Raw genomic sequence first — 12,616 nt, forward strand, 5'->3', positions numbered from 1 at the left:
TCCCACCCAGAGGGACCTAGTCCCAGATTTATCAGAGAATGGAGTTGGCATTGCCAGTAAGAAAAACTCCAGAAAAGACAGGGAAGGAAGAGAAAGGGGAGGAGGGGAAAGCTCAGGAAGGTTGCTCCGTTTGGGGTTACCTCCATCCTTAGTTTTACAATGGAGAACCAAAACAGATAGCTTTTGTTTTATTTATTTTTGGTTTTTCAAGGTAGGATCTTCCTGTAGCTCAGGCTGACCTGGAATTCATTGTGTAGTCTCAGGGTGGCCTCAAACTGGTGATTCTCCTACCTCTGCCTCCCGAGTGCTGGGATTAAAGGCCTGCGCCACCACACCAGCTGAGATAGCTTTGGGGATCTAAGATTTTATTAGGACTGGCCACAGAGACAGCACAGCCTGAAGGCCAGTGAAGTTTTGGAAACTGGAGAACCCAGGGAGGGTGGAAATGCAGGGTCAGGCGTCCCTGAGCAGTTGTTTCTGGCCTGGGGCTCCCAGAGCTGTCTTCGGAGGACAAGACAAGCAAGCCCGGTCTCTCTCTCCCAGGTGTTTTAGGAAGAGAGATGAATGAGGCTGACTCACCATTTCCTTGGGCTAAGCATGGTCTGGTGCTGGATGGTCCAGTGGATACTGTGAATGGCCTTTCCATGGCTAGAGTGAAAAGGGGCAGAGGGGCAGGTGAATTACCCTACTGGGCTGTTGGAGATTTGCTCCAGCCGCCTGCAAGTTTTGAGGACCCACAGTCCTGCCCAAGGGAGTTGCAATTTTCACACAGTTTGCCATGGTAGAGAGAATGGGGTGGAGGTCAAGGGCCCATCGGGACCCAGGGGAGCCTGGGGCAAACTGCCGCTGCCTGTTGTTCTCTGGGTTGCAAGAGAGCCTTCACTCCTAGTACCTGCCAAGTTTCAGCACCATCTGCTAGGAGAAGTGGGGAATGAAACAAAGGGAGGGGCTGAAGAGATGGCTTAGTGGTTAAGACATTTGCCTGCAAAGCAAAAGAACCTTGGTTCAATTCCCCAGGACCCACATAAGCCAGATGCACAAGGGGGCACATGCGTCTGGAGTTCATTTGCAGTGGCTGGAGGCCCTGGCATGCCCATTCTCTCTCTCTCTCTCTTTCTCTCAAATAAATAAAAATAAAATATTAAAGAAAGAAACAAGAAGGAAAATCCAGCTTAACAGCAGACTTTATTCATGGCATCCTGAGAAGGACTGTGACCAGGTAGGTCAAAAACACACCTCCACCAGACACAGTGGCACACCTCTTTAATCTCAGCATTCAGGAAGCAGAGGCAGGAGGATTGCTGTGAGTTCGAGGCCAGCCTGAGACTACATAGTGAATTCCAGGTCAGCCTGGGCTAGAGTGAGACCCTACCTACATACATTTATATGTGTGTGTGTGTGTATATATATATATATATAGAGAGAGAGAGAGAGAGAGAGAGAATGGGTAGGTGCACCAAGGCCTCTAGCCACCGCAAACAAACTTCAGATGTGTGCGCCTCCTTGTGCATCTGGCTTACGTGGGTCCTGGGAAGCAAATCTGGGTCCCTCGACTTTGCAGCCAAGTGCCCTAACCTCTGAGCCATCCCTCCTTCCCTCCTTCTACTCCTAACTGATCATAATGGAACAAAACTACAGATCACCAGCAGGAAAGACCATAGAACATACACAAACTCAAGGAAATTAAGCACACGGGGCTGGCGAGATGGCTTAGTGGTTAAGGTACTTGCCTGCAAAGCCAAAGGACCTCAGTTCGATTCCCCAGAACCCATGTAAGCCAGATGTTTAAGGTGGTACATGCATCTGGAGTTCATTTGCAGTGACTGGAAGCCCTGGTGTGCCCATTCTTTCTCTCTGTCTCCCTCTCTCTCTCTTTCTCAAATAAAGAAAAATAAAATATTTTTTTAAATTACTGAATAATGAATAACTGGTCACTGAAGAAATCAAAAAATGATAAATGATAATTAAATTAATTAAATGATAATGAAAACACAATGTACCAAAAACTTTGGTGTACAATAAAGGTAAAAGGGAAACTTATAGCTCTAAGTGTCTGTTTTTAAAAATTAACCACTCAGGAGGCAGAGATAGGATTACTGAGTTCTAGGTCAGCCTGGGTACAGTGAGACTCTACCTCAAAAAAACAAAAAATAGTGCTGGAGAGATGGCTTAAGGTTTAAGTGCTTGCTTAAGTAAAGCCTAAGGCCCCTGGTTCAAGGCTCGATTCCCTGGGACCCATATTAGCCAGATGCACAAGGGAGTACACGCGTCTGGAGTTCATTTGCAGTGGCTGGAGGCCCTGGTGTGCCCATTTTCTCTCTATGTGCCTCTTTCTCTGTTGCTCTCAAATAAATAAATATAAACCAAAAAAAATTTTTTTTAATATTTTTTGTTCATTTTTTATTTATTTATTTGAGAGTGACAGACAGAGAGAAAGACAGATAGAGGGAGAGAGAGAGAATGGGCGAGCCAGGGCTTCCAGCCACCCCAAACGAACTCCAGATGCGTGCGCCCCCTTGTGCATCTGGCTAACGTGGGACCTGGGGAACCGAGCCTCGAACTGGGATCCTTAGGCTTCACAGGCAAGCGCTTAACTGCTAAGCCATCTCTCCAGCCCCAAAAATTTTTTTAAAAACACAAAAAATAATAAAATATGGCTGGAGAGAGCTGGCTTAGCAGTTAAGGAGCTTGCCTGCAAAGCCAAAGGACGACAGTTCAATTCCCCAGGACCTACATAAACCAGATACACAAAGTGGTACATGCGTCTAAAGTTTGTTTTACAGCAGCTGGAGGCCATGGTGCACCCATTCTCTCATTCTCTATTTTTCCCCCTCTCAAATAAAATAAATAAATAAACAAAATATTTTTGAAAAGAAAACAAAATAGAAACCTTTGGGGTTGGATGAATGATTTAGCGGTTAAGGAGAGAGGTAAGGGTTACAAATAGGAAAGGAAGCCAGGTGTGTTGGTACATACCTTTATTCCCAGCATTCATCAGTCTAAGGTAGGAGGATCACCATGAGTTTGAGGCTACCCTGAGACTACATAGTAAATTCCAGGTCAGCCTGGGCTAGAGCAAGACCCTACCTCAGAAAAAAAAAAAAAATTGTAACCTCAAGACCAGCTTCATAATTTCTTTTTTCTTTTTTTCCTTTTTGGTTTTTCATAGTACCTTGATTCCCCAGTACCCATGTAAGCCAGATGCACAAGGTGGTGCATGCATTTGGTGTTCCTTTGAGGTACCTGGAGGCTCTGGTATACACATCTCCTTCCCTTCTTCCCTCTCTGTCTCTCAAATACATAAATACATACATACGTACATACAGGGGCTAAGTGCTAACAAGTAACCTTGACTACTGTTAGTACCCAGCATAAGTGCAGTGTAATTTACTATACTCTGTCTGTATTCCAGATGTCTTCGGTGCCTTGAAGTTAATATTTCCAGATACATTTCAGAAATTAAGCCTTTGCCTCCCAACATCAAAGATAGACTCATTAAAATAATGAGCATGCGGGGCCAAATAACAGACTCAAATATAAGTGAGGTGAGTATATGTAACTTTAAAACAAGTACAGAAGTGTCATATGTATGCTTTTTTAAATATTTAATTTAAAAAGTATTTATATCAGGTAGAAAGAGAGACAGAGAGAACAGGCACACCAGAACACGTACAACTGCAAATGAGCTCCAGATATATGCACCATTTTGTGCATCTTGCTTTCCATGGTAATATTTTATTTTTATTAGTTATGAGAGACAGAGAGAGAAGAAAAAATGGGCATGCCAGAGCTACCAGCCACTGCAGACAAACTCAAGACACATGTGCCACTATGTGCATCTGGCTTATGTGGGTTCTGGGGAATTGAACCTGGGTTCTTGGTCCTCACAGGAAAGTGCTTGAGCCATTAAGCCATCTCTTGAGGCCATGTTTTGGTTGTCATCGTTTTGTTTTGTTTTTCGAGGTAGGGTTTCACTCTAGTCCAGGCTGACCTGGAAGTGGTTGTTTTTAATACATATGTATGTATGTATGTATGTATGTATGTATTTTTATTTATGAGGAAGAGAGAATGAGAGTGCCAGGGCTTCTAACCACCGCTAACAAACTCCAGACTCATGCCCCACAATGAACATCTGGTTACGGGAGTTCTGGGGAACCAGACCTGGGCCCTTAGGCTTTTCAGGCAAGCGCCTTAACCACTATACCATCTCTCTAATCCTTCCAGTCAACTTAACTGAATTTTTTCCTTTCTTATGAGAGTGTCATTCTAGCCCTGGCTGACTTGAAACTTACTCTGTAGTTCCAGACTGGCCTTGAACTCACAGCAATCATCCTCTTATCTCTACCTCCCAAGTGCTGGAATTAAAGGCCTATGCCACCATGCCTGGCCATTTTTTTTTTGAAGTAGGATTTCATTTTAGCCCAGGCTGGCCTGGAACTCACTCTGTAGCCCAGGCTGTCCTCAAATTTAAAGTGATCTTGCCTGGCATGGTGGCACACTCCTTTAATCCCAGCACTTGGGAGGCAGAGGTGGGAGGGTTGCTGTGAGTTCCAGGCCAGCCTGGGACTACAGAGTTAGTTCCAAGTTAGCCCAGGTTAGAGTGAGACCCTACTAAAACAAACAAACAATTTTCTAAGATCTTCACCAGGCATGATGGTACATGCTTTAATCCCAGCACTCAGGAGGCAGAGGTGGAAGCATTACTGTGAGATTGAGGCCACCATGAGACTACATAGTGAATTCCTGGTCATTCTGGGCTAAAACAAGACCCTACTAAAAAAAAAAAAAAAAAGACGAAAGAAGGAAAGGAGGAAAAAGAAAGGAAAGGAAAAAGGAGGAGAGGAGGAAAAGAAAACAGGGCTGGAGAGATGGCTTAGGGGTTGACATACTTGCCTACGAAGCCTAAGGACCCAGGTTCAGCTCCCCAAAACCCATGTAAGCCAGATGTACATGGTGGCACGTGCATCTGGAGTCAGTAGAGGCCCTTGTGTGCCCATTCTCTCTCTTTTCCTCCTCCTCTCTCTCTGTAATACATAAAAATTTTAAAAATCATTTTAAAATGGATGATGCTCTGAGTTCAATTCTTTAGTACCTACATAAAACCAAATGCACAAAGTGGCACATGCCTCTGTAGTTCATTTGCAGTGGCAGGAGGCCCTGATGCATATGTGTATGTGAATATGAATATATATATGCTCAACTAAACATATTTTAAAAGTGATGATAATTATCAGACCTGAAACTAACTGCTAGAGGAAAAAGTAGGGGAAACCCTTCAACATATTGGTCTTGGCAAAGACTTTCTGAATATAACCCCAGTTGCTCAGGTAATAAAACCACAGATTAACCACTGAGACCTCATGAAATTACAAAGATTTTGTACAGCAAAGGACATGGACACTGAATAAAGCAAAGAGGCAACCTACAGAATGGGAAAAAATCTTTGCCAGCTATACATCTGATAGAGGATTAATATCTAGGATATACAAAGAACTCAAAAAATAAATAATAATAAATCAAACAAGCCAATTAAAAAATGGGCTATGGAACTTAAATAAAGAGTTCTCAAAGGAAGAAATACAGATGGCATATAAGCATCTAAAAAAATATTCTACATCCCTAGTCATCAGGGAAATGCAAATTAAAACTATGTTGAGATTCCATCTCACTCTTGTCAGATTGGCTACCATCATGAAAACAAATGTCCATAAATGCTGGCAAGGATGTGGAAAAAGAGGAACCCTTCTACACTGTTGGTGGGAATGCAATCTGGTCCAGCTATTGTGGAAATCAGTGTGGAGGTTCTTAAGTCAGCTAAAAATAGATCTACCAAATGACCCAGCTATAGCATTCCTAGGCATATATCCTAAGTACTCATTATCTCAGAGATACTTGCACAACCATATTTATTGCCACTCAATTCACAATAGCTGGGAAATGGAACCAGCCTAGATGTCCCTCAACTGATGAGTGAATAATGAAGGTATGGGACGTTTATACAATGGAGTTTTACTCTTAGGTAAAGAAAAATGAAGTTATGAAATTTGCAGGAAGATGGATGGATTTGGAAAGGATTATACTAAGTAAGGTAAAAGTGATGATAATTATAATGAGGAAGTAATATTAAAATCCTAAAATGAAGTATCTTACTTATAATAACCAATGTCTGAGAGAGAAATGTGTAAGGTTCAGGAGTGTCCAAGACCATGGAGACCACTCTGAGGCAAAGATGAAAGTTTTTATTTGGGAAAAACACAGGCTGCCAGGACTAACTAAGGAGTGGAGCAGTCAGCTTGGGGTCACAGATAGTGGGCTTTGTGGATTCTTCCATTGGGGAAGATAAGGAAGGGAAGGAATTCCCTTGTTCTTTACATTAGCCATAGGGTGAGACCAGAAGTGACCAGGTGAGAGGGGGCAGTAGTAAATCTAGACCTGGGGCATTTGCTAGGCAGGGAAGGTATAATGGCTGGGCAATTTCTTTTTTTTTTTCTTTTTCAAAATTTTTATTAACAACTTCCATGATTATAAAAAATATCCCATGGTAATAACCTCCCTCCTCCCACTTTCCCCTTTGAATCTCCATTCTCCATCATATCCCCTCTCCATCTCAGTCAGTCTCTTTTTTATTTTGATGTCATGATCTTTTCCTCATATTGGTCTTGCGTAGGTAGTGTCAGGCATTGTGAGGTCATGGATATCCAGGCCATTTTGTGTCTTGGAGGAGCACGTTGTAAGGAGTCCTACCCTTCCTTTGGCTCTTACATTCTTTCCACCACCTTTTCCACATTAGACCCTGAGCCTTGGAAGATGTGTTCAAGGTATTACAGTACTGAGCACAGTGGTCACTTCTTTGTAGCACCGTGATAATTTCTAAGTCGTCCCAAAGTCACTGTCATCTGAAAAGAGAAGATTCTCTACCAAAAGTGAGAGTAGCATTAATATAAGGGTATGAACATTAAGATAAGTGCTTATGGGCAGTTTGATAAGCATAGTATATACATTTAGCCAGACAGCAGCAGACGTTACACCCCTAGGGCTCATGACTACCCCTGTTTTAAGTTTTCAGTATCAGGGATGTATTTCCCCCCATGGAGCAGGCCTCCAGTCCAATTAGAGGGCAGTTGGTTTCCACCTTTATATATGTGCCACTGTTGCACCCGTTGGCTCATTTGGCCTGGCTAGACAAATATAAGGCTTGCAGTGTCCACTGTTGAGTATCTTCACTGGTGATACCATCCTGTTTTTTTTTTTTTCTAACATCGTGTGGTTATTTCCAATAAAAGCTGACACTCTGAACAATTCACGGCTGCTGTCCTCCTCAGATGCCCTCTGGGGTGCAGACCTGATATAACCGACTATCTTTTTTTTTTTTTTCTCCCTTTCTTTCTTACCCAATAAAACTTTGCCTCGCATTCTATGAGTCGATGAGCTTACTTGTGTGATACCAGACCCCATAACACACCAAACCCAGCTTCTTTTCAAATTCTTTTAAATTTCTTTAAAGTTCTTTTAAAATTTTACTTATTTATTTTTGGTTTTTCAAGGTAGGGTGTTGCTGTAACCCAGACTGATCTGGAATTCACAATTTGGTCTCAGGCTGGCCTTGAACTCATGGCAGTCCTTATACCTCTACCTCCCAAGTACTGAGATTAAAGGTGTGCACCACCACACTGGCTTAAAATTTTTTACTTTGATTTATTTTCAAGGAGAGAGAGAGGGGAAGTAAGAGGGAGAAAATGTACACACCAAGGCCTCTTGTCATTGCAAATGAACTTCAGATGCATGTGCCACTGTGCATCTGGCTTTACAAGTAGGTACTGGGGAATCAAACTTGCAGTTAGGCTTTGTAAGCAAATACCTTTAACTGCTGAGCCATAGCTCCACCCCACAAGGAAAGGCTTTATTTAGTGGCTGATGAGTCAAGAGGAGGGAAACTTGTTGATAAACGAGGTTCTCTCCTGCAGGAGGAATGATTGTACATATGGTACAGGAATAATGTGGGAGGAAGAGAGAAGTGCTAATAAGGGGAGCAGTGTCCACATCTTTTCTGGGAAAAGGTAAATGTTTTCCCAGAACTCAGGTGCCACATCTTCATTCCTTTCATAATCCGGGGTTCCTGGTAATCATGGCTGGTAGGCTTCTTTAGCCTCAAAAGGGGTATGGGGAGAAAAATCGGCAAATCTAGGTCAAGTTAAACCTGCACTATAATTTTGGATTAAATATTCTCAGATTTGGAACATCTCTATATACAGAGCTGAGTACAATCTGACTCAAAGGTTAAGGTAGCAATGGAGACAGACACAATAGGAAAACATTGCATTCCACTCATCCATCAGACTTAACAGGCTAGCAAAGGCAATGAAATCCCTGAACTTTAATTTAGGCAATTATTATCATAACTTACATGGGAGACATGAATCTGCCTCAGGGTTAGTGAGAAAGCAATATTGCTCATCTGTCTGACTTGCAACATGAGTGATTTTTTTCAGTCAGCTAAGAACTAGTGAAGATATTAGTTACAGCAAAGGAAATGGATCATTCTGAAGGCATGAGGTTTGCAGGGACAGCCTGACTTCTCAGTGGATCCTGGAGCTGGCTGAGGGCATTTCACTGGATGAGGATTTATCCTTGGAAAAAACACCTGCTGATCAGAGAGCCACACCAGCCCGGTCTCATGACAGTCAGAACTGCCAGAAGATAGCCATTTGTACCGTGGCCATACTCCTCAGACGTGCGAGCCCTAAGTCTGCGCGGCGGCTCAGCAGTCAGGACTTGGGGCACTGCACACTGCAGCTCGGGCTCGAAGCCCATTTGGTTCCCCCACTCTGTCCATCTCCTCATGGTTGAAACTGCATTCCTCGCTTGATTTCCCATCAGTTATTTACCTGTGTGGCCATCAAAGCACTGACTGGAATAAATATGTATAGAAAATGTTGTCTCTCAAAGTTATGTATTTGTTACAGATTTTACATTCTGAAGTCCAAAGACTGGAATAAATGTGTATAGAAAATGTTGTCTCTCAAAGTTATGTATTTGTTACAGATTTTACATTCTGAAGTCCAAAGACTCTATCTACAGAGCTGTGACATCTCAGATACTGCTCTGCAGCACCTGTGTAATTGCCGAAAACTGAAGGTATTAAAGTTAAGATCCTCAAGAGAAAACAGAGATTGCATAACTTCAGAAGGTATATTTGTTATCACTGAGTAATTGGGCTAGTTTTTGCCTAGTGCCTAATATAATTTGGAGCAGAGGAGAAAATATGTCAGAAGAGAATGAGGGTGCTTGTGAGATAGGAGGACAGAGGGGAGAGAGGCAGAAAGGACGTGAATATGAACAAGGGAAAGTGATGTATATTATGGACATGTTATAATGAAGTTCATTCTATATGTTAATTATATTTTTAAAAAAGAATTTAAGAAAAGGAAATAAAAGGAAAAAAAAGCCAGTAACAAGAAGAAGAGACCCAACTTAGAAGCAGAGATGGGCTTTACTGGGGAAACCCTGAGTAGGGCTCTGGCTAGACAGGTGGAGAAAGGTGGGTGGCGGCCCCCAGTTAGTCTGGTCAAGGTTTACAAGGACAAATTGCTAAAGGAGTCTAAGTAACAACAGTCACAAGCCTAGTTACAATGGAAAAGAAAAAACAATAGTGGTTATCTCATTCAAGCAGATGGCCTGGTATTCTGCAGAATAAAGATAGCATTTGCAAGGGACCATATCCTGCGTACTACAGGTAACATTTCTTTATAACATTTCCTTATCCATCACATTCCCTTATCCATCATGGAATTATAGCCGTCACCCAAGAACATCTGACTAGCTCACAAACTGATTTTAAATTATTGCTTATTTTATTTTATTATTTTATTTTATTTTTTGAGGTATGTAGGTCAGCTAGCCCAGGCTGACCTAGAAGTCACTCTGTAGTCTCAGGGTGGCCTCAAACTCACAACGATCCTCCTACCTCTGCCTCCTGAGTTCTGGGATTAAAGGCATGCGCCACCATGCCCGATTTACTGTTTATTTTTTAAATGTTTATTTATTAATTTGCAAGGAGGGGAAGAGACAGAGAGGAAAAAATGGGCACACTAGTGCAAAAGAACTCCAGATGCACATATTACCTTGTGCAGCCAGCTTTAGGTGGGCACTGGGGCCACTGAACCTGGGTCATTAGGCCCTGCAGGCAAGTGCCTTAACTGCTGACCCATCCTTCCAGCCCTAAACTTTTATTTTATTTTATTTTATTTTATTTTATTTTATTTTATTTTATTTTGAGATAGGGTCTCCCTCTAGCCCAGGTTGCCTTGGAATCCACTCTATAGTCTCAGGCTTGCCTGGAACTCATAGTGGTCCTTCTACCTCTGCCTTGCAAATGCTGGGATTAAAGGCGTGCATCACCACACATGGCTAGTTAAACTTTTTTTTTTTTTTTCCTTTTTTTGACTTTTCAAAGTAGGGTTTCACTCTAGCCCAGGCTGACCTGTAATTCACTTTGTAGTCTCACGGTAGCCTTGAACTCACAGCGATCTTCCTACCTCTGCCTCCCAAGTGCTGGGATTAAAGGTATGTGTCACCATGCCTGGCTTAAATTTTTAATAATCAGAGACAATCCTAACTCACCCTTTAAGCAAACATCTTACTGTTTTGTGACCTGCTTATCACTAAAGAACTTCATGACTATGTCCCTGAAACATATTGCCTTAGGAACTTGTAGCCCACCATGTTAGGTGGGACAGGCTCCCAAGATGGAGTCACCAGGGACACCAGAGTGGCACAGAGGCATAAGGAAGTGGATTATACACATTTCTCAAGAAACCACCCAACCATTATCCCTTGCCTAACAATGCCTCCAGGTCATGGTTTCCTGCCCCTTTATCTCTTGTCACCTGGTCACTGTGCTGGGGTCACACCCTAGCTATTTTTAATATTTTTTTGTTATTATTTTTATTAATTTACTTGACAGCAACAGAAAGAAGGAGGCAGAGAGAGAGAGAAAGAGAGAGAACGGGCACGCCAAGGCTTCCAGCCACTGCAAACGAGCTCCAGACACATGCGCCCCCCATGCATATGGCTAATGTGGGTCCTGGGGAATCAAGCCTCGAACCGGGGTCCTTAGGCTTCACAGGCAAGCACTTAACTGCTAAGGCATCTCTCCAGCCCACACCCTAGCTATTTTAAATGGCTAAAATAATGATCTCCTGTAAAGGAAATTTTCTATTCAACTTTACAAATGAGTTATTTTTCCTTCCTCACCTTCCCCCAACTGAAGAAGCCCTATAAAGTCCACTGTCTGGAAACTCAGGTTGGCTGTGCTTCTCCCTTGAGGGCCCTGGAATAAAAATTTTCATTTTTGCCTCAGAGTGGTTTACATGGTCTTGGTCACTCCCAAACCATATACACCAATAATGCAAAAGACCCACCATCATATCGAACTGCCTACCAGACAACCTGTGAAAGACACAGACTTAGCATAATTGGAAGCAGAAGATGTTTTAGAGCATGAAGCTTATTGTAGCCCACCAGTGTGAATAAATGAATTTTCTACCTCTCCAGTGATTTTTGGATTTCTTGATGACTAGAGCCCAGGTTTTCTGTAGCAGGGAGGCAGAGATAGAAGGATTGCTGTGAATTCAAGGCCAGCCTGGGACTATAGAGTGCCTGGTAAATCAGGGATAGAGTGAGACCCTGCCAGCAAGCAAGCCAGGTGTAGAGGCAGCGATAGGAGAATCTCTGAGTTTGAGGCCACCCTGAGACTACATAGTGAATTCCAGGTCAGCCTGGGCTAGAGTAAGACCTTAGCACAAAAAATAAAATAAGAGAGAAAGAAAGAAAAAGGAAAACTGAAGAACGATGAATGCAGAGAAGAGAGATTTAATCAGTACATATTTGGAAGAGAGCCAGATGAAAGGATGTAATGACCTGTTTGTCTTTGAAGTATGGCCACAGGCTTTAGGTTTAAGTAGGAAAAGGACTGACTCAGGAGAGGAGCTATGCATAATTGAGCAGCCCCTTTCAAAGTGGGAGATCTAATCTGATGCCTATAAACTGCTTCCTTCTCTTCCATGAGTACTTGCCCCCTTCTGGGGGAGGTGGTGGTTGTCCTGTGAGGTTTTGGTCTTCCTGGAATTGAAAGTGTCTGCAGGTTTTGGACGATGACTTACCTTTGTGCCTTCAGACAGAGGAAAGGAGACGGAAACAAGGGCAGCGATGCCAGGCTTTGGTCTGCCTGAGTTACTGGTGGGCTGCTCCTCAGAGTTGTACCTAGCTCTCTCTACCATTTGTCCTTTTCCCCCTCTCTTGTTTTTGCTGAAAAGATGTTTCTCTTTAATTTTATTTCTTTGCATGTGGGGAGGGTGCAGCAGATGCTTGTGCCACTTTTTGTGTCCAGTTTATTGTGGGTGGCTTGGGAATTGAACTTTATTTTCCTCTGACATCTGTCCTAAAATAGGCAGCCAGGCATGGTGGCACACACCTTCAATCCCAGCACTCAGGAGGCAGAGGTAGGAGGATTGCCATGAGTTTGAGGCCATCCTGAGACCACATAGTGAATTCTAGGTTAGCCTGGGTTAGAGAGAGACCCTACCTCAAAAAACAACAAAAGGAATTTTTTAAAGAT

The 12,616-nt window shown here is 42.8% G+C and overlaps 1 protein-coding gene across 3 annotated transcripts in view; it reads left to right on the forward strand.

The window, feature by feature from the left end:
- Amn1 (antagonist of mitotic exit network 1 homolog) overlaps positions 1 to 12,616 on the forward strand; it is a 32,179-nt gene that overhangs the window by 9,179 nt on the left and 10,384 nt on the right. For all 3 annotated transcript variants that reach the window (XM_045139573.1, XM_045139575.1, XM_012950097.2), the window contains exons 2-3: positions 3,413 to 3,545; positions 9,043 to 9,187. In XM_045139573.1, the coding sequence (XP_044995508.1) occupies positions 3,413 to 3,545; positions 9,043 to 9,187 (278 nt within the window). The remainder of the gene's footprint in view (positions 1 to 3,412; positions 3,546 to 9,042; positions 9,188 to 12,616) is intronic.

This window comes from Jaculus jaculus, chromosome 22 (assembly GCF_020740685.1).
Source record: "Jaculus jaculus isolate mJacJac1 chromosome 22, mJacJac1.mat.Y.cur, whole genome shotgun sequence".
NCBI lineage: Eukaryota > Metazoa > Chordata > Mammalia > Rodentia > Dipodidae > Jaculus > Jaculus jaculus.